Source organism: Rattus norvegicus, chromosome 17 (assembly GCF_036323735.1).
Source record: "Rattus norvegicus strain BN/NHsdMcwi chromosome 17, GRCr8, whole genome shotgun sequence".
In the NCBI taxonomy this organism is placed as follows: Eukaryota; Metazoa; Chordata; class Mammalia; order Rodentia; family Muridae; genus Rattus; species Rattus norvegicus.
The window spans coordinates 73,558,357-73,576,908 of NC_086035.1; the positions used below are offsets into that span (position 1 = coordinate 73,558,357).

The 18,552-nt window shown below is 45.8% G+C and overlaps 1 protein-coding gene across 7 annotated transcripts in view; it reads left to right on the forward strand.

Annotated features, from left to right (window-relative positions):
* Gata3 (GATA binding protein 3) overlaps positions 1–17,314 on the forward strand; it is a 31,437-nt gene extending 14,123 nt beyond the window's left edge. For 2 of the 7 annotated variants that reach the window (XM_063276782.1, XM_008771893.3), the window contains exons 4-6: positions 4,944–5,089; positions 10,490–10,615; positions 15,127–16,711. In XM_063276782.1, coding sequence (XP_063132852.1) covers positions 4,944–5,089; positions 10,490–10,615; positions 15,127–15,411 — 557 coding nt within the window. In that variant the 3' untranslated portion in view covers positions 15,412–16,711. 7 annotated transcript variants of the gene reach the window in all.
* Positions 17,315–18,552: the final 1,238 nt, after the last annotated feature.

An 18,552-nucleotide genomic window follows, 5' to 3' on the forward strand; every position in this document is an offset into this window, starting at 1 on the left:
CTTAGCTGAGCTTCTGAAGGCAGAAGGTGGCTCTCTGGTGGGATTCAGGGGCAAAGGAAGACAAGTGTTCTGTCTAGTAAGTTACCTAGTGTCTTTTAGGAGCATTCAGGGTTAACAGGGGCCAGAGGCCCAGCTTAGGATGATTCCTGGGAGTTGACTGGAAATCAGGTGTGAGGGATAGAAAGGCTGAAAAAGATTCTGCATCTGCAGGTGTCTGCCTCTGCTTTCTCCGCTTTTCCCTTTCCCTCAAAAGCGGAGCATGGGTTCAAGCGCGGGGAGAGGTTTATTCTGTCGAGGTCATTGCAAGGAAAGGATACACAGGCAGAATTTTCCCCCGTTTTACAAATAAGACAAGTTCAACCTCAACTTGTGGCTACTACATTTCATTCCAGGGTGATTGTGATCAGACCGAAGTGTGTTTTCAGAAAGGGTTTTGGGAAGATTGTTATATCTCGTAAGGTGTGTTCATTTGAGATTGGGTCATCTCAACTACACAGATCGTACAAAAGAGCAATGGATACCAAACACAACCACCCATTGTCTATAAAGGGCTGGATGTGCAGTCCTCAGGCTGTGCTTAGGTTTGGAAGACTTCAGAGGGTCCTGGGGGACCAGTGTCCAGGAGAGCAGTTTCAGGGTATTCTTTTCTTTCTTTCTTTCTTTCTTTCTTTCTTTCTTTCTTTCTTTCTTTCTTTCTTTCTGTCTTCCTCCCCGTTCTTTTTCTGTTTTTCTTCCCAGGGTGACATTCACTCTGACTGCCTGAGCAGGACTGTGTCTATTTAGCTGATATGTTTTAGCTAATCCAATTATTTTCAGACGGCTGCACGCGACAGTTGCATTGTTTATCCTGGGCCAGGAACTTTAATAGAGTCCGGATGCGGTTAGGCCGACAGAAAAACTCAGACCTGCAAGTTCAGTACATGAAAGTAGGCAGGAGGGAGAAGGAGGTAGCCTTGTTGGTAGAGTCAAAAAGAGAGCTAGAGGAAAAGAGAGCTGAGGGAGCCTGGTGGTCTGCTAAAGGTGCCCAGGCAAGAACTGGGCTTGTGCAGAGTGAGGGCGATGGGGTAGAAAGAGCCAAGGGGACTGTTTGCCTTCTAAAGTTCCGCTGCAGGGCTGAGATCAAGGAACAGAAGCCTGTGTGTTTTGAAGTTGCAATGGGGTTTAAAAAACAAAGCAAACCAAAAATGCTCTATACTGGCGAGGCTCTGAGGTCAGGGAAGAGCCTCATCTCTGAGGCTGAAGTGGTGGTTGTGAGGGGAAGGGGGGACTCGGACTTCCCAAAAGACTCTGCTATCCAGGTTTCTTTTCTACCTCCTCAGGTTGGCACAGGTTTTTTTTTTTTTTTGTTTTGTTTTTTTTTTTTGTTTGTTTTGTTTTGTTTTGTTTTGGTTTGGTTTGGTTTTTCTGTCCTTAGTTTGATTGGTTTCTTTCTTTCTCCTCTCTTCCTTAAAGCTCGTGGAGGGGGGTGGGTGAAGGTGGGAGTGAGGGGCAGAAACAGGTCAGACTAGGCCCTTTCTAAACCAGATCCTGTGCATAAAGTTTGTTTGTTTATTATTTTGGTGAAGGAGGGAAACTATTGGCGTCCTATTTCCCCCCTTTTACTCCTTTCTCACAGTCATAAAAAGCAAGAGTGGTATGCCTGACTGCTAAGGAGATGGCACTTTTGGAGTACAGAGGGAAGTTTCTAGAAGCCCTCAGGATGCAGAGGGCAGACTAGTCAGAATTCTTGGAGAGGGGATTCTCTTAGGTTTAGCTCCCATCCCCCTCACTTCCCCCTTTCCTCTCCCTCCTCACCTTGCCCTCCCCCTCCCCTTCCTTTCCCTTTCCTCTTTGCAGATACTTTTATTGGAGGAGACAGAAAAGAGGTGCTAGTTGGGATCTTTGTTGTGCTTCAGAGAAAGCTGTGGTCAGGGCCTACGTTGCTTTCTTGATGTCTTCGCTTTCGGTCTCGGATCTGTCTTTGTGAACAAAAGGCAATGCTGATGGTGTCATTCCCTTTAACCCCTACCGGGAGGAACCATTTTTTTTTTCTCAGTTTCCCTGACCACTTTTTTGGATGTGGGTATCTCCCTCCAGCCTCCTGAGAAAAATATCTTACCCTACACACAGCCCAGTTACAGGGTTTCGGTCAGAAGCCCAAGGGGCATTTGAAAATGGCTGTTGAATGTCAAGCGGCTTCACAGCTCTGTGGTTCTTGTCACCTAAGAGAGGTGTCTGCTTGGCAGCTCACAGCAGACAGAGGGAGAGGCAAGAGGGAGACAGAAAGCAGGAGAGTCGGGGGCCCTCCATTAGGAAAATTGGCTGTGTGCTGAAGTCACAGGCCAGGGGAAATGACAGGAGGGAAACCTATGTAAGGCAGTACAGTCGGGAAAAACGTATGGAGTGAATCAAGACAGAAAATTGCTCTACTGTGCGGGGCTGTGCCCAAGAGCAACCGTTGTAGCTCTCTGCTTTCAAGAGCCCTCTGAAAAGGAAGCCGTCTTCCTCCCTCTTGCCTGACAAAGGAAAGGAAATCAAGTTGGCCACAGGCTGGGAGATCCCCTCAGCAGGGTCAGGGTACCTAGGCATTTATGCTGCTCAGGGAAGCCTCCTGACTACCTTTCTGCTGTGCCTGGTACAGGCACCATGCAGCCAGCAAGCTCCAGTCTTTCTGTAGGTGCTTATGCAGAGAAGGGAACCCAAGTGGACCCTGTGCAGATAGGATTAAAAGGCAGGCTTTGGCTGGGTCATGGCCTATGCTGTTCCCTCCCAGCGTGTTGATGGCTATGGATGGAGTGGACATTTGAGAAGCCAAAGCCAAAAGGCCTCTTGACCATGGCTCTACGGCTGGTATCCCCTCAGCCTCCCCACAGCCATTAGCCATATCCCATCAGAGTTTGACCTACAAGAAAGTTATCTGAGTACAAAGCACCCTAGAACTGATGGGGGAGACAGAAAAGTTAACCTAGTTCCTTGGGAAGTACCTTTGGCTGTACATGTAATGTTTTATGTGGATTCCTACGGGTTCTGGGATAACAAGGGACAATTCTTCCCAAAAGACGGAGTCTTTTTTTGTAATCCAGATTGGGGGAGAAAAAAAATCTCTGTTTAAATCGTTTTTGAGAAGGCAATGTTTACATATGGTAGTGTAAACCCCGAGTAATGAGGATGGTAAAGTGAGAATATTTTTTATGGTTTTCCTGGCCACTTGGTGGAGAAGGTTGGAGTTAAGTTGTGGTGATAACTTCCTAGAATTGTCCCTGGAGAAGGTGATGTGACGGGCCCACAAGCGTGAACGCCCCCTCGCTCCTTTGGGTTTGATCTGGGGCCTTTTAAAAACCATTTAGTCTTTTCCCTCCCAAGGTAGATTTTGTTCCCTTTCTGGGAAGCCAGAATCCCAAATGATCTTCTGGAGTTTCTTTCTTTACTTTGTTTGTCATTGATTAATCTCTCAAGACAAAGGGATTCCTTTAAGTGCAGGGCACCAAACCCAGCCCCTGTACATGGTAATGCTCTACTGTAGATGTATAGCTTCAGCCCCTCTGCCTATATTATAAATATATAATATATATATATTCTGCTTTCCCATCTATCCTGAGTGTCTCCTCATTTCCTTGCCTCACCTCTGTGGTAGACCAGGTCGAGCTGCTTGCTCTTGTAGGAGATTGAGGTCTCCACTCTCTCCTTGGCTTGAGGAACCAGACGTTCTAGTGTCTCCCTCTGCATTCCCAAAAACAGAGGAGGTTCTTTGAGACAGACTCTTTCTCCCCTTCGGAGGTTGAAAAAAAAGTCTCTCTGACCACTTTGCTTCCAGGAATCCATTTCTACTGAGGAACTTTCTGGAGTGGGTCCCTGTCTGGCTTTAGCCCTGCTTCTGAGAGTGAACAAACCTGACTGGGCTGGTTTTCTGTTTGTTTATTTGTGGTTTTGGAAAAAGAGAAACTGAAGTTGGGGCCTCAGTTAATGAGGGGACTGGGGACTGACATCCACCCCCCAAACCCATCTTGACTTAACTTACCTCTCCTCCTAATCTGTGTCTGACCTTCATTCTATCCCTTCTGCCCTTTTCTCTCCAGGCTCCCCCCCCCCCCCCCTTGCAGATCTCCTGCCTAAAGGCTGGTACTGTGTTTCCTTCCATCAGCCCTTGGTAGCCAGGCTGGGCCTAGAGTCTGACTTCAGTTCCTCAAACAAGGGCTGCAAAACTGTGGGAAATGCTGGCATTTTTTGAAGGGGGAAGCTGTGAGGATAGCAGACGAGTCAATCCTGCTGGGCCTTAATTGATGACTTTGTGACTAGAGGAGTTTATAATTAAAAAAAAATGTGGAAGTTTTAGCCACTCAATCAGCCAGTCGATCAATGGATACATCTGTTACCTGTTTATCTGTCTAGCCATTGGTTAATCTTTCTTTTCTTCCTGCCTTGGTCTTCGTTACTGAGATAGTCTATATAGAAGGACCTGGTAACAAACTGGGTCCCCATTCCTTGCTTCATTTACTTTTCCTTTTGAGGAAACTGAAAGAAGTCTTTGGCTCTGGTCACTGACTGATCTGCGCACAGCATGTTCTTAGGGAAATATTTTAAGGTTCCATTTCCCTCCTTCTTTTCTCGGTCTATCTTCCTCACCAAGTGGGACATGTCAAATTTCCTCAGTTTGTAACTGGGAAGAGTTATGTCGGGCGTCCTGAAGGGTTGCAACTTCGTAGCACACTAGAACCATTTCCCCACTTGCAAGAATTTGGAAACGTTTTTGGTTTTATTTTCCCTTCTGATCTTATTACCTGCCTTGGGGTTGGTTCTTTCCTACCACCCGTGTGTATCTCAGGGATGGAATTCAGATTTTCAGGCTTAGGGGGAAATGCCAGGCCACTGAGGGATCTCACAGACCCTCCCTCGTCCTTCTAAGTGTTACCTCCTTTTCATAGGCTTTCCTTCCCTAAGTGACTTATCTGTGAACTTGTTTCCAGAAGGCAGGGAGTGTGTGAACTGCGGGGCAACCTCTACCCCACTGTGGCGGCGAGATGGTACTGGGCACTACCTTTGCAACGCCTGCGGACTCTACCATAAAATGAATGGGCAGAACCGGCCCCTTATCAAGCCCAAGCGAAGGCTGGTAAGTTCTTGGAAGGACTGAACTCATGTATCCGTTTTTGTGTTTTCTGTGTTGTCTCTGAGAAGGATGGCTTTCTGCAGGAAATTGGCCTGGTTGTTTTCTATCTTTTATTTTTCTTCCTTCCTCTTTTACTGTTTTTCCTCCGCCTTTTATTTCTTTTATCTCTTCTTTTATATATATTTTTCAAACTAGATACAGAAAAATACTTTACATTTTCATCTTTCACGTTTAAGTCACTTCTTAAATGTTAAGGATACTAACTTACTGGTTATCACACGTGAAACATATATCCCGATAGAATAATTAAGCTTAGCAACATCAGGTCCACTGTGTCTCAGAGAGAAATTTAAGGTGGGGAATGAAGGATCCCAGGAACCGTTTCGAACGTCCTCTGGAAGTAGCAGAAGGCTCTGAGGAGGCAGTTCCAGATCCAGGGTTGTAGATGAACCTCTGATACTGATGCTTTAAGATTAATAGGACTCGCAAGTTGTGATATGCACTCTGTAATCCCAGAACTTAGGAGATGGGTCCACAAGATTAGGAGTTCAAGGCCAGCCTCAGCCACATACCGAGTTTGTAGCTAGCCTAGGCCAGGGGATTGATGGTGACTTCATTGAACTTTAGAACCAGTTTCTGGTATTTTTCTGCTTCTTGGTCTGACACTTTGAAAACTTTATGTAGGTGGTTCCTGTCTTGACTTGTGGTCTCAACTTCGGTTCTGTTTCGTCTGAACCACAATCCATAGGACGAGAGTTTCCTGCTTTACTGCACACGCTCCTCTCCTGAGCTTTTTGATAATTAGGAATCCTTGAGAGAATCTCAAACCATTGAGCATTTATAAAGGCACCAAGCAGGAGGTGTCCGTCTGTAAACTCCATTCTGGAACCTTGGGCTGGCTTGGCTGGTGTGAGTATGTGTGCCCGAGACAGTAAGAGTAATTTACCAGGGGATGACCATGACCCACGACCACGCACAAGCCAGATCAGAAAGCTGAAGTCCACCAAGCAAGCAAGTGAGCAGAGGCTAAGAACCACCCCCCACCCCATGCAGATTCTAAGGGGGGAAAAGTGGAGCAAAACCTGAACATCTGAGACACCCCCACCCCGCTTCCTTAAAGCATTACTTGTCTTCCCTGTTAGACAGCAGCACGATTTAACACCTTTCACATCCTCTTTAGAAAAAAGCAAACTTTCTAGGGGTGGAAGTGCACACATGACAAACTTTTTTTTTTTTTTTTTTTTTTTGGGCAATCTTAGATCTCTAGGCTTCATCCTATCTGATCTTTGCTCTTTTCTCCAACACTCTCAACCCCCCACCCCCATGCACTTTAGTTTTGTTTTTTTTTTTCCTTCTCCTTTCTTTTATGTGCAAAGCCAACTTCCTAGGAAAAAGCTGCCGGATATCTGAGTGTTAGAGATAACTCATAAACAACAACTCCGCTTACCCAACTTAAACATCAAGATGTTTAGACGGATCAGAACAAGAAGCATAAAAAAAAAAAAAAATGGCTGGAGGTGTTCGCTCTGAATGACTGTGATCACACCACAGAAGAATGCCGTGAATCACTCAGAGCCCGGCCTAAGAAAAAAACCAAAAAAAAAAAAAAAAAAAAAAAAAAAAAAAAAAAAAGAAAGAAATAAAACCAACAGCAAAAACCGTCTAGTCAGAATAAGTCGCACAATTACAGTTTTTAATTTTAAAGCAAAGAGCAAAAAAAAAAAAAAAAAAAAAGAAAAAGAAAAAGAAAGGTTAAAAAGTTCTGGAAAAACCTGAGTTTTCTGATGAACAGTGGAGCATTTGTCTGTCTGTACAGAGAACACAGGGGAAGGCTCTTCTGCCTTTACTCACCTTTCCTAGGAAGTCTGTGGAACTCTGAGTAATGATTGCTTTTAATGCTAGAGTTCGTACGCTGTCATAGGTTAAATCGTCCCCCCTGGTTGGGGGAGGGATTGATAGTTTCAATTCTATTACAATTTGCAAGCGACACAGAGACACAGAGACGGTTTTTCCTCTCTTTAATGTTGGTTTGTGCTGCGTGCTATGGTGTGTGTGTGTGTGTGTGTGTGTGTGTGTGTGTGTGTGTGTGTGTGTCAGAGGATCACTTGCAAGAAGAGTTAGTGTTTTTCCATCTTGTGACTTCTGGGGATTGAGTTTATAGCATTGGGCTTACCCACAAGCACCCTTATGCTCTGAGCCAGCCTGCTCCCCTCCCCCCATTAGATGCGCTCTACTTCCAAACATGTTGAACCTTTCTTTTTTTTCCTTTCTGTTTTCGTCTTTTTCCTTTCCTTTGCCCACCTTTGTGCTGGGATATAGAAGCCTGGGCCTGTGCATGTTAAGGACTCTGGAGCCGAATTTTCTGCTTTCTTCCGGTCCAGTCCCTTCACTTTGGCTCTGCCTTTCGAGCTTGCTAGTTTTGTCTTGTGCATCTGCAGACCCCACTGGTGATGAGTCAGCCCATCGTGTAGTCTCTACGCTACACACTGAGACAGAAGAGATAACTGATGGCCAGACCTATAGTCTCTTTCCCCCGTACTAGTATTCCAGAATCTTCTTAGGTTTTACAACTAGAAAGGTTTGGGAGGCTTGCCTAATTTAAGGACTTGTTGATGGCCTCTGCCACTGAGTCCAGCAGCACAGCCCTGTGCAACTCTGTAAGTTTGCCTAAACTCTGTCTTACCGGACATGTATCTGGCACACGGGTGTACTTATAATAGTTACAATATACTGTGAAGGATTATCTATACATGTACTGAATTCTTTCTTTAGAGTACTCATTGTATGAGTTGGCATTATATATTTATTTACTTTATATATTTAAAATTATCGAGTTGGGAAAGCGAGTTTGCCTGCGTGGACGCAGTTGGGCTTTATCTGAATATTTCTTCAGAAATACCATTGGAAGGCGATAATAGTCACAGGCAGCGTAATTGTCACAAATGATTAGGCACTGGTTTTCAGGCGGACTTTCCTTCCAGAGGGCACAAGAGGGAAATGGTTATTTTAGTATTAAATGATCCCGTTTCACAAAGGCAGGTGGCCAAAGGCACCAGAGTCAGCGTCAACACTCTCGGGTCTCAGTGACTTCTTTTCAAAATGGGCAACACCTTCTCTCGATGAGAGAGAAGGGCTGGTTTTAATTTCACCTCCTTACAATCCCAGAAAGAATTACTGGGGGGTGGAAAGTCCGAGTTTGGCTGTTTAAAGCCCACAGGACTTTGGTTGGACGACAATGTAGAGGTTTGAAAGGAAGGGAATATGTCTGCTGAATTCAAAACCGCCACTCAAAACATGTTTGGTGTAGCTTTGTGCTTGGTACAGAGTCGACAGAGAATAAGGCAAGGCCACTGTAGTTTTTAGTTTCATGTTCTTAAAATCTTACCAGAATCTATTTTCCTTCCTTCTTCCTTCTTTCCTTCCGTTTTCCTTCCCACTTCCTCCTTCCTTCCTTCCTCCCTCCCTCCCTTCCTTCCTTCCTCCCTCCCTCCCTCCCTTCCTTCTTTCCTTCCTACTTTTCTCCACTTGTTTTGTCTTTCTTTTTTGGGGGCCTGGGGTTACAGCCCAGGCCTTTTGCTATTGTTAAACAGCCCTTCCACTGAGCTGACTCTCGGGTTTCCAGAACTTTCTTAACGCTGTTGAATGTTTTGCTTTCTGTTCTGTTCTTTACTATTAATTTTGAGCTCAGGACCCAGGCTCATTTTTGAGTTAATGTTTTCCCTTCAGGGAGTATGTTAGAGGTAACAGCTCCATTGTCTTTTAATTTTGTGTCCGTGCGTGGGGTTGTACCTGAAGGACAATCTGCATAGCTCTGCTCTTTCCTTCCACCACTCAGGTTTAGGGATCTAATTCAGGTCGATGCCTCTAACTGTGAGCCATCTTAACAGCCTACAGTTCCGTTTTCTTTCAATAGTTCTGAGTTTAATTTTTCATTAAGAAAATATGTGTAGAGAATGCACAAAAGGTAAAAGAAATCTCTCCCCGTGTTTTTTTTTTTTTTTTCCTTTCTTTAAAGCAGAACTAAGTAAGAACGTTTTCATTTAATTTTTGAGACAGGATCTCTCTTTATAGCCCACACTGTCCTAGAACTTCCTGAATAGCCCAGGCTGGCCCCACGCTGGTTGCAATTTTGCTTCAGCTTTTCTAGTTTTCAAGAGCAGGGGTCACAGGTGTGAGTGAACCACCAAATCTACCAACCCAAGGAATTAAAATTCAACATGAGGTTGATTATTTGCCCCGTGACGGCTTCCCAGAGAACAGCAAATTGGAAATACGTAGCTTCACCCAGGTGGAATGGAACTAGAGCTGTGTGGGAAGGTGACGTTCAGGATGTCTACTAAGACATCCGAGTATGGCTTTGCTTTTGGATTGCCTCATTACACGATGGCTACCTGGCTAAAGGTGTCAAGGGCGGCTGTCCTGGGAGTGGCAAATCTGAGACTGTCAGCTGTGTGGGATAGCTGCAGGGTGATCAAGTAGGGCTCGTTGACTCAGAACATCCTGCTCCAAAATCATGGCACCCTGAGTGCATCACACATGCACACGCACACGTATGCACACGAGTGTGCATGCACACACACACATACATACTCACTCGCTTCTGAAAGGGTAAATTTACCCTGATGTAGAACTCCACTCTCCGGAGTCAAGGTTTTGTGTGTGTGTGTGTGTGTGTGTGTGTGTGATCAGTCTCTTAAAATACCTGTATATATATATCCTTATATAAATCATTATTTTAGTTTAGCATGCACAGTATTGGGTCCCATTAGGCTCTCTTCCTACGTCTGTATTAGCATAGCTTAATTTAACCAGCTCTCCTCTCCCACCCTGTATCCTCAGCTAGCAGTAATCCTCCTGCCTCAGTCTCAGAGTGCTGGAATTCCAGCAGGCACCACAATGCCCTGCTAATTTAACACTTTTTGATTGGGGTGTGTGTGTGTGTGTCTATCTGGCAAGTGACTTCCTAGCTCAGTTCCCCCTTGTTCTTTGCTGTTCGTGTCCCCTGACAGCCAGTAGCTGAGGTAGAGATCAATAATTTTGATGGTCTTTCTTGAAAAAGAAGTCATGTGGGTCTGGGAATGACGAAAGGAAATGACTAAGAGCTTGGTGCCCAAATTAGCTGAGCTAATTGGAAGAGTTCAAGAGCTGGTAATGTTCCCAGGGAGGTCTGCACCGGAGAGAGCAAGCTCGGTATTTGCCTGCTGAGGCCCAACAAACCCAAGACTCTAGATTGGTTGCATTTTTCTTCTCAAGGATGATCTGGGATCTTTACGACTTTCCTGTGGCCCACTTGCTAGTTTTGACTTCCGTGTCTTTTTGTATTTTTTTTTTCAGTCTTCATATCTCTGCTGACACATTTACTGTTTCTTCCAATTTAATCCTCTCCTTTCTCCCCACCCCCAGTCAGCAGCGAGGAGAGCAGGGACTTCCTGTGCGAACTGTCAGACCACCACCACCACCCTCTGGAGGAGGAACGCTAACGGAGACCCCGTCTGCAATGCCTGTGGGCTGTACTACAAACTCCACAATGTAAGTGGGACTGGAACCAGCCGGGATGGGGGAGCGGGATCCTGACCGTGACCTTGAAACTTCACCAGTGTCCGGATCAGTCGGTTCCTTTGGAGCTGATCAATTAGCTTAGATACTAACCCAGTAGGACTGAGTTTGTTATTTGTATTTCACATGTTTTATATAGCCCAGGCTAGCTTTGGATGCTGCGTGTAGAGGGGGCTGCCCTCGAACTCCTTCTTGTCCTCCTGTTGCAGCTTCCAGAGTGACTGGATGACAGATGACTGTCGTCACACCGTGTGGTCAGACATAGTTTTGACAACATCTTTGCTGAGACAGAAGGGGTTAGAGGCATATAGAGGAAACACAAGTTTGGTAGCACGCCCGCAATCCTGGCACTTAGAAGACTGAGGCAGGAGGACCACCATGAGTTAGAGGTCAAGATGGCCTACATAGCTAGTACTGGGCCAACCAAGGCTACATAGCAAGATCCTGCCTCAAAAATAAATAAACAAACAAGAAAGGCGGGGAAGAATATGGCCCACCACTCATTTCGTATGTTTTTGACAGTTTTTATACCTGGTAAATAACATAGACCGGTGTTAAGTTTTAAGGGGGAAAAAGTCTCAGAAAACAGAAAAATCATCAGTTCTAAAGTGAGGTCAGGGGCGCACTGCCTTTAATCCCGTGCTTGGCAGACAGATGCCCGTAGATTGCTGTGAGTTCCGGGCCATCCTGGTCTACATAGTGAATTGTCAGACAGCCAGGACTACATAGAGAGACCCTATGTTAAAAAAACAGAACAAGAGAACAAGGAATCATAGTTCTGTTTTGATGTTCTCTTTCATGAGGTGGGGAGTGGGGGGAAGCCCACCTCCCTCGCAGGAGGAAGGGAAAAAGATAAATAAATATAAACATGTGGTTCTGCTGTCCACTTCTGAGCCACACAGGGAAGCCTTGGCTGTCCCCGTGCTGTGAACTTCAGATTGTCCCCTGTGTGACAAACGTGAACTGAAATTCCATGTCTCTGTCCCAACCAGCTTTTCACTTGTGAACAACTGGGGGAAGGAGTAAGGTTGGAATGCTAGGGAAAAGAAATGGCTACTTCCGCCATCTAGACCCCATTAGCATAAGGAAACTGCGGTCTCTAGAGTCTAGCTGCCTCTACCTACCCACCCCACCCCCCCTTCTTTTTTCTTTGTTTTTTGAGACAGGGTTTCATATTGCCCAGGCTGGCCTTGAATTCACTGTGTAGCAGAAAACAATCTCAAATGTATAGTTATACCTAAGCCCTGCAAAGAAAGTTGCAACTCTCTTGTTCCTCAACTTCTGAAGACCTTTGCCTTTGGCAGAGTCTGGGAGGAATGAGGAAGAAGCAGAGATTTTTGCTTGTGGTTATTCGTGAAGTAACTCATTTTACCCAGGAATACCTGGGAATTGAAGAGGAAGCCAAGCCCCCCTCGCCCTCTCTGGGAGGAAGTTTCTTGAGATTCCTTCAGAGTCTAAACTCACATCTCTCTGCCATGGTCCCCTTCAGGGTTACCCGGTATGAGGAAACTGGAGGCCTCCTGAGGAGAATCTGTTCTTCTTTTCCCACCCGCGGGGCCATGGTACACACGGGATTAACAGCAGTTAAACCAAGTCCTGCTTTCAAACAGGAGGCAGAGGAGTTAGAGAGGTTTGTGGTAACCATCTAGCAGGACTGGAGTATTAGCATTTAGTAGCCTCTCCATGTATCCCCACGGCCCGTATGGGGTATTTTCCGAGCTATAACTTCCAGCTCTCTAAGAGGGTCCATGTTCCTTGATGCCATGGGAGCCTCAGCCCCACAATGGAGAGCAGGCAAAGAATCCATTTCAGCCGTACTAGGAAAGCACAAAGGGTGTGCACAGTGACATAACTACCAGAGGAGGAGTCAGGGCTGATTTCTAGGGGCCAGAGACCTTCCTTAGAGATTGGGAGCACCAGGAGTGACTTGGTGAAACAATCAGACCTCACAGCTCTCCATGAACTGCCGTGTGCGTATTTCTCTACCATCTGCCTCCATGGAGTCATAGAATTCTAGGGAAGGGGCTACCTGTAACTGATTTGAGTAGTGAGGGTGAGCGGTGATGAAGATGGTTTCTCACCTAACTATACTCGTGCGTGCACATCCTTTTGAGTGATAACATTGGATGGTGATGATTTCTGCTGGGCCGCAGCAGCAGGGATGGAATGAGGGTTTGATGCTCGTGGGACGAGTGCTGAGTCATTCACACTCTTAACCTATTGACTTTTTCTCTGTCGCACACTCCTTATTCCTTCTTGGATGAAGCAGTCACCCTGCTTCAGCCCCCAAGTGCTGCAAGTTACAAGCTTAACTGTGAGGGGAGAGAATTTTCTCATTCTCATGCATGTTTTTGCTTCTCTTCCTTCCCCTCCCCCTCCCTTTCCTCCTTCCCTTCCCCCTCCACTTCCTCCTTGTTCTCTACCTTTTCCTCTTCTTTCTCCCCCTCCTCCTCGTATTCCTTCTCCTCTCTTCCACCTTCCCTCCTCCCACTACTCCTCTCCCTTCTCCTCCTCCCCACCCTTCTCCCCCTTCCCCTCCCTCTTTTTCCTCCTCCTCTTCCTCTTCCTCTTCCTCCTCCTCTTCCTCCTCTTCCTCCTCTTCCTCTTCCTCCTCCTCCTCCTCCTCCTCCTCCTCCTCCTCCTCCTCCTCCTCCTCCTCCTCCTTCCTTTTGGCTTAGTGCAGATTTGTCCAAGGAGGCAATTTCGGTGTATTTAACGCTGAGATAATAATCTAAGGCCATTCTCTTGGCGTGCGATGTCCTCTGCCCATACTGTGTCTGCACATGTATGCCAACAGCTCCTCTCCTCTTATCTGGGCGTTTAGATGATTAACTATCTCCCCATCAGCGTATCTAGGTGTGTTGTGACTAGCTAGCTATCTGTGGCTGTGTAGCTATTGGTGTAACCAGATATTATATGTAGATAGCTGGCTGTGTACATCTAGCGATCGCTGTACACAGTGGTGTATCTAGACATTATCTTAGGGAAGGTCTGATGTGGGGTGGATACCTGTCATCTCTGTGGGCGGCGGCTTTATCTGCCTGACAACCTGGAGAAGGAGCCCTGAGACGTTTTCCTGGCACCGACTTTGGCTCTTTGGCTTCTCCTCACCCTGCCTTCCTGTCAACAGGGGCAAATAAGTTCTGAGGCTCCAGTGCAGGGCTCTGCAGCCCTCTCTGGTGAGCTCTGCCTGTACTAGGAAGTCATATACTTAATGTGCTTAGAAACTTGGTCCTTCTTGGCTCTTTAGACATTCTCTTCCTCAACTGTCATGTTGGCTGCATCCCTGAAAACACAGCCGGACATGCACTCGATTCTTTGCATCAGATGCACGCCGGTGACATTCACGTGCTTGATGTCACGTGATTCACGTGAAGATGAAGAGAGGCCTCTATTAGTTTTGTAAAGTTCCATACTCGATTCTAGGTCCCCAAAGTATATGGATTTTAAAAGGACGCTTAGGAGCCAAGAGGATGTTCAGGTATCAAAACCTAGCATCCTCCCTCCCCCTCCAGCCTAGAACTCATCTTCCTGTCTCTGCCTTCTGGGTATATGCCAGCATGTCCTGCAAACCTAGCAGTCTTCAGAGTAGGGTTTTGCATCTATGATGCAGTCATAGTTTTAGCGTGTGTCCATGAGTGTCCTTACCTGCCATCAGTGGACTTTGGGTCCTGTTGGCTGTTACTAAATCCTTGTTGATAGGTTGCTTTTAGATGCTCGTGGAGAAGCAGGCGAGGGGAAACAGCTTTCAACCACTGTGGTGTTGGGTGATGAGGGCACAGGGTTATCCTTTGGGAGAGCATACTGCTTTAGCACAGGCTCCAGGGCTGTGTGTGGATGTAGCTCCTGGCAGGGTGAGGCCCTGGCTTCCATCCCTAGAACCCTCCTCCCTCCAAAAGTCTCAGAACATACACATTTCCAGGGGCAGGGTTTCCAGCACAGCACCCCGTGAAAAAGCCAGGTAGAAGAGTGACAGCCAGACCTTGCAGGGGTGCACAGGAAACCTAGTTCCCCAGAAAGATAGATTTTAACACAGGAGGCTTCACTCTATCCCGCTCCTTGTGTGACAAGTCCCAGAGAAGATTTCATCCGATAAGTAAACAAAATGGTGTCTGGCGACCCTGATGCCCCATCATCTTCTTGTGAAATATCTTAGGGAAATCTTAAGGAAGTAAGATTTGTATTTTAAGTCTTTAGACATATACTAGGTAGGCCCTGAAAATGCTAGCTTCCCCTGATGGGATGCCGATGAGCTCAGCTGAATTGTACTTGGGGCCTGTGGGCTTTGAAAGCTATTGCAGCTGAATCAGAAGCCCTGTGTTCCAAGACCTGTACTACCTGGGTCTCTGGAAAGAAGGAAGAGGCAACCCGGAAACACACCCATGGCCTGGGGCAGGGAACAGGGCCTGTGCTACTGTGCAAAAGCTTTTATCATTTCAAAGGCGGCAAAAAAAGTAAAAAAAAAAAAATTGATCTTTGTTTAGATTAACAGACCCCTGACTATGAAGAAGGAGGGCATCCAGACCCGAAACCGTAAGATGTCTAGCAAATCGAAAAAGTGCAAAAAGGTGCATGATGCGCTGGAGGACTTCCCCAAGAGCAGCTCCTTCAACCCGGCTGCTCTCTCCAGACACATGTCGTCCCTGAGCCACATCTCCCCGTTCAGCCACTCCAGCCACATGCTGACCACACCGACGCCCATGCACCCGCCCTCCGGCCTCTCCTTCGGACCTCACCATCCATCCAGCATGGTCACCGCCATGGGTTAGAGAGGCAGAGCCCTGCTCCACGTGCGTGAGGACTCTCCGAGTCTGTGGAGAGGTCCTCCGACCCCCTTCTACTTGCGTTTTCGCAGGAGCAGTATCATGAAGCCCGAAAAGCGACAGATCTCTGTTTGTGAAGGCAGAAAGCAAAATGTTCGCTTCTTTTTCAAAGGAGCTCCCGGTGGTGTCTGCGTTCCAACCACTGAATCCGGATCCCATTTGTGAATAAGCCATTCAATTGACTCATATTTCCCTATTTAACAGGGTCTCTAGTGCTGTGAAAAAAAATATTGCTGAACATTGCATATAACTTATATTGTAAGAAATACTGTACATTCGAGGAAGACTTTATTGTACCTGAATAGCTGTAAGAAAGGCATGTAAGACGCCAAGAATTTTAAGGGATAGAGGGAGAATAAAGTATGGAGATACAGAAGAAACTAAGTCTGATGTCCAAATGGGCACGCTATCAGTTTTCTTTCCCTTTAGTTGTTCGATGCATTTAAAAAAAAAAAAAAGAAAAAAGAAAAAAAAAAGGGGGGGGGCGAGAAAAAAAGAAATTAAAAAAAAAAGGAAAGAAAAGAAAGAAAAATCCAAGAAAAAAAAAAAGGTTGTAGGCAAATCATTTGTTTCAGGCTGTGAGCCTTTGCAAAAGGAATTTCAGATGTGGGCAATCAGTGTGTCAGCTCCACCAGTCACTCATGAGGATTTGAGAATGTCCCGTCTAGGCCTACACGCTCTGTGAATCAGTCCCTGTAACTGTTGTTTGTATGTATAATTCAGAGAAGCACCAAAATAAGAAAAGATGTAGATTTATTTCATCATATTATACAGACTGAATTGTTGTATAAATTTATTTACTGCTAGAGTTAGGACCTGCTTTTTTTTTTTTTTTTTTTGGTGGTTTTTGTTTTAAATTTTTTCTTTTTTTTTTCTTTTTTCTCTCTGGATTTTTGGTTGCATAAACTAGCTCGCTTTCAGTTGACCCAAGGTGGATGTACTCTCTGGAGGGTTTATTTTCCCTTTTATTATTATTTTTTGATGGTATTTATTAAATAGCTTCTATGGGCCCAGCGGTACCTGTCTTTTTCGTCACTTCTCTTGCAGCCTAAGCTATGAAGGTAGCAGTGTATCAGCTACCGACGTGCATGTCAGCGACCCGGCCACTCCCAGACCTGGTCCTGAGAGCCACCTGGCTGACTGTTAGCCCCTGTGTGTTCTGTATTTGTGATCTCTGCCTTTAAACCGTCTATTGGAATAATACTATAAAAATAAAAATAAAGTTAAAGTATTTTAAAACAACAAAGTAACATTGTATCAAAATGATGGATGGCCGAGCTCTGATAGAATTTGGTAACACTAGCTAATTCCAGGGTTGTTTTCTCTTTAAGCATCCCAAAGAGGATATGGTAGTTCTTCACCAGGAGATCATGTGACCCCACCCCGAAGGTGAGGTCCACTCCTTGAATGAGAGAACTGTGAGTTCTACTGTTGTTTAGAGAAATCTATCTCTGGGCAGGCGCATCTCCTGGGTGCTCCTGTGAGATGCTTGCTGTTCTCGGGTGTCTCCGGGGAGACAATCTTAAAGGAAGAATGGCAAACTCCTGGCTTGAGATTTCCAGGAGTTACTACAGTCAGGGGGTGGACTCTTTGACACAGCAAGCGGGCTGGGTGCTCCTCAGTTCATTTCCACTTCGTTTTGCTACTGTTGAATAACACTGAAATGGAGGGGTGACTGGGACGTCTGTACAACTCGAAGTAACCCGTTGGAAACCTGTTGTACACTCCCTTTGCCCTCTGACAGAACGTGTGACTCTGGCACACACTTACGAATCTGTTAACCTCCTCTGCTTTCTTAGCAAATATTTTAAGTCTAAAGCTGAATGTTGAAATAAAAGCGTTAAGAGAAGTGATGTGCAGTGGAGAGCTTGCTGGCTACTGATTGATGACCAACAGTCCTGACATCGTTCTCCAATCACGTTTGAAGCACCCTAGGAAAGAGGGGCGTTTCTGTACAAGGGGATTTTACTGTCAGGTTGGTCCCACCTCTTAAGTGTCCTTCCTTCTGTTCCCAAGACCATTTGTGTTAATGCCCTTTCACCTTAAGAACAAGGAATTCAAATTCTTGGCATTCCTGGAGTAAGAAGGGGTAAGGGGGGGTTAGAGGGGCGCAGGAAAGAAAAGTCCCAAGGCTAGCCAGCCAGAGCCCTGCTTTGTTTCAGGTAAGGTAGCAACAGCGCTGGTTTTTCTGTCATTTCATCGTGGCATACTGTCATTTAATTTTCAAAGCTGTTCCTAGAAGATGATGCAAAAGCATTGAAAAGTATCTGTAGAGGGAGAGGATAGTGGTTCAAGTTTCCTTTGGAATGTGGCTCCAGTAGGTGGTTTTTTTTTGTTTTTTGTTTTTTGTTTTTTTTTTTTTTTTTTTTTTTTGTGGCTTTTTTAAAAAGGAGAGAGGGGAGAGAGGAAGAGAGGGAGAGAGAGACACAGGTGAACAACAATGTTGGTAAAGGTTTAATCTGGACAAACAGGACAAGAAGGAAGACACTGCAGTCGTGCTTTTGAGTAAACTACCCTTGGTCAATCTTCAATCTGTTTGATCTCCCTTTGCAAAACTGTATCGGTTCAGCCGCAAAGGGATACTTGAGACATAATTTGGAGCTTGGGAGAAGGGTGGAGGAGACAAGGCACTGACTATTTTTTTATGGGGTCTCATACTGTAGATTGGGTTGGCCTGGAACTCATTGTGGAGCCAAGGCTGGTCTCTAACTCCAGGCAATCCTCCTGACTCATTCTCCCTGGTGCTGGAGTGAGGGCCATGAGCCACCACACCTGACTTAGGTTAGTTCTTTAAAACATTTCAAAGGCCAGCATCATAGGGAGGAATCCAACTCTGCTGTTCAGGAAGTTTCCGGAGTAAATATCTCTGGACGTAAGCACTTTTTAAGATGGTCGTGCTGGCTCGTCCCTCCAGTCACAGCAATGGGCAGGCAGAGGCAGGCGTGTTGCCTTCCGCTAGAGGCCTGCCTGGGCTACCAGGCGAGTTCGCAGGCAGCCTGAGCTAAAGAGCGACATTCTGTTCTCCAAAAACAAACCAAAGCGAAACAAAAAAATTAACAACAAAAAAAGTTGTCTGATATTCAATAA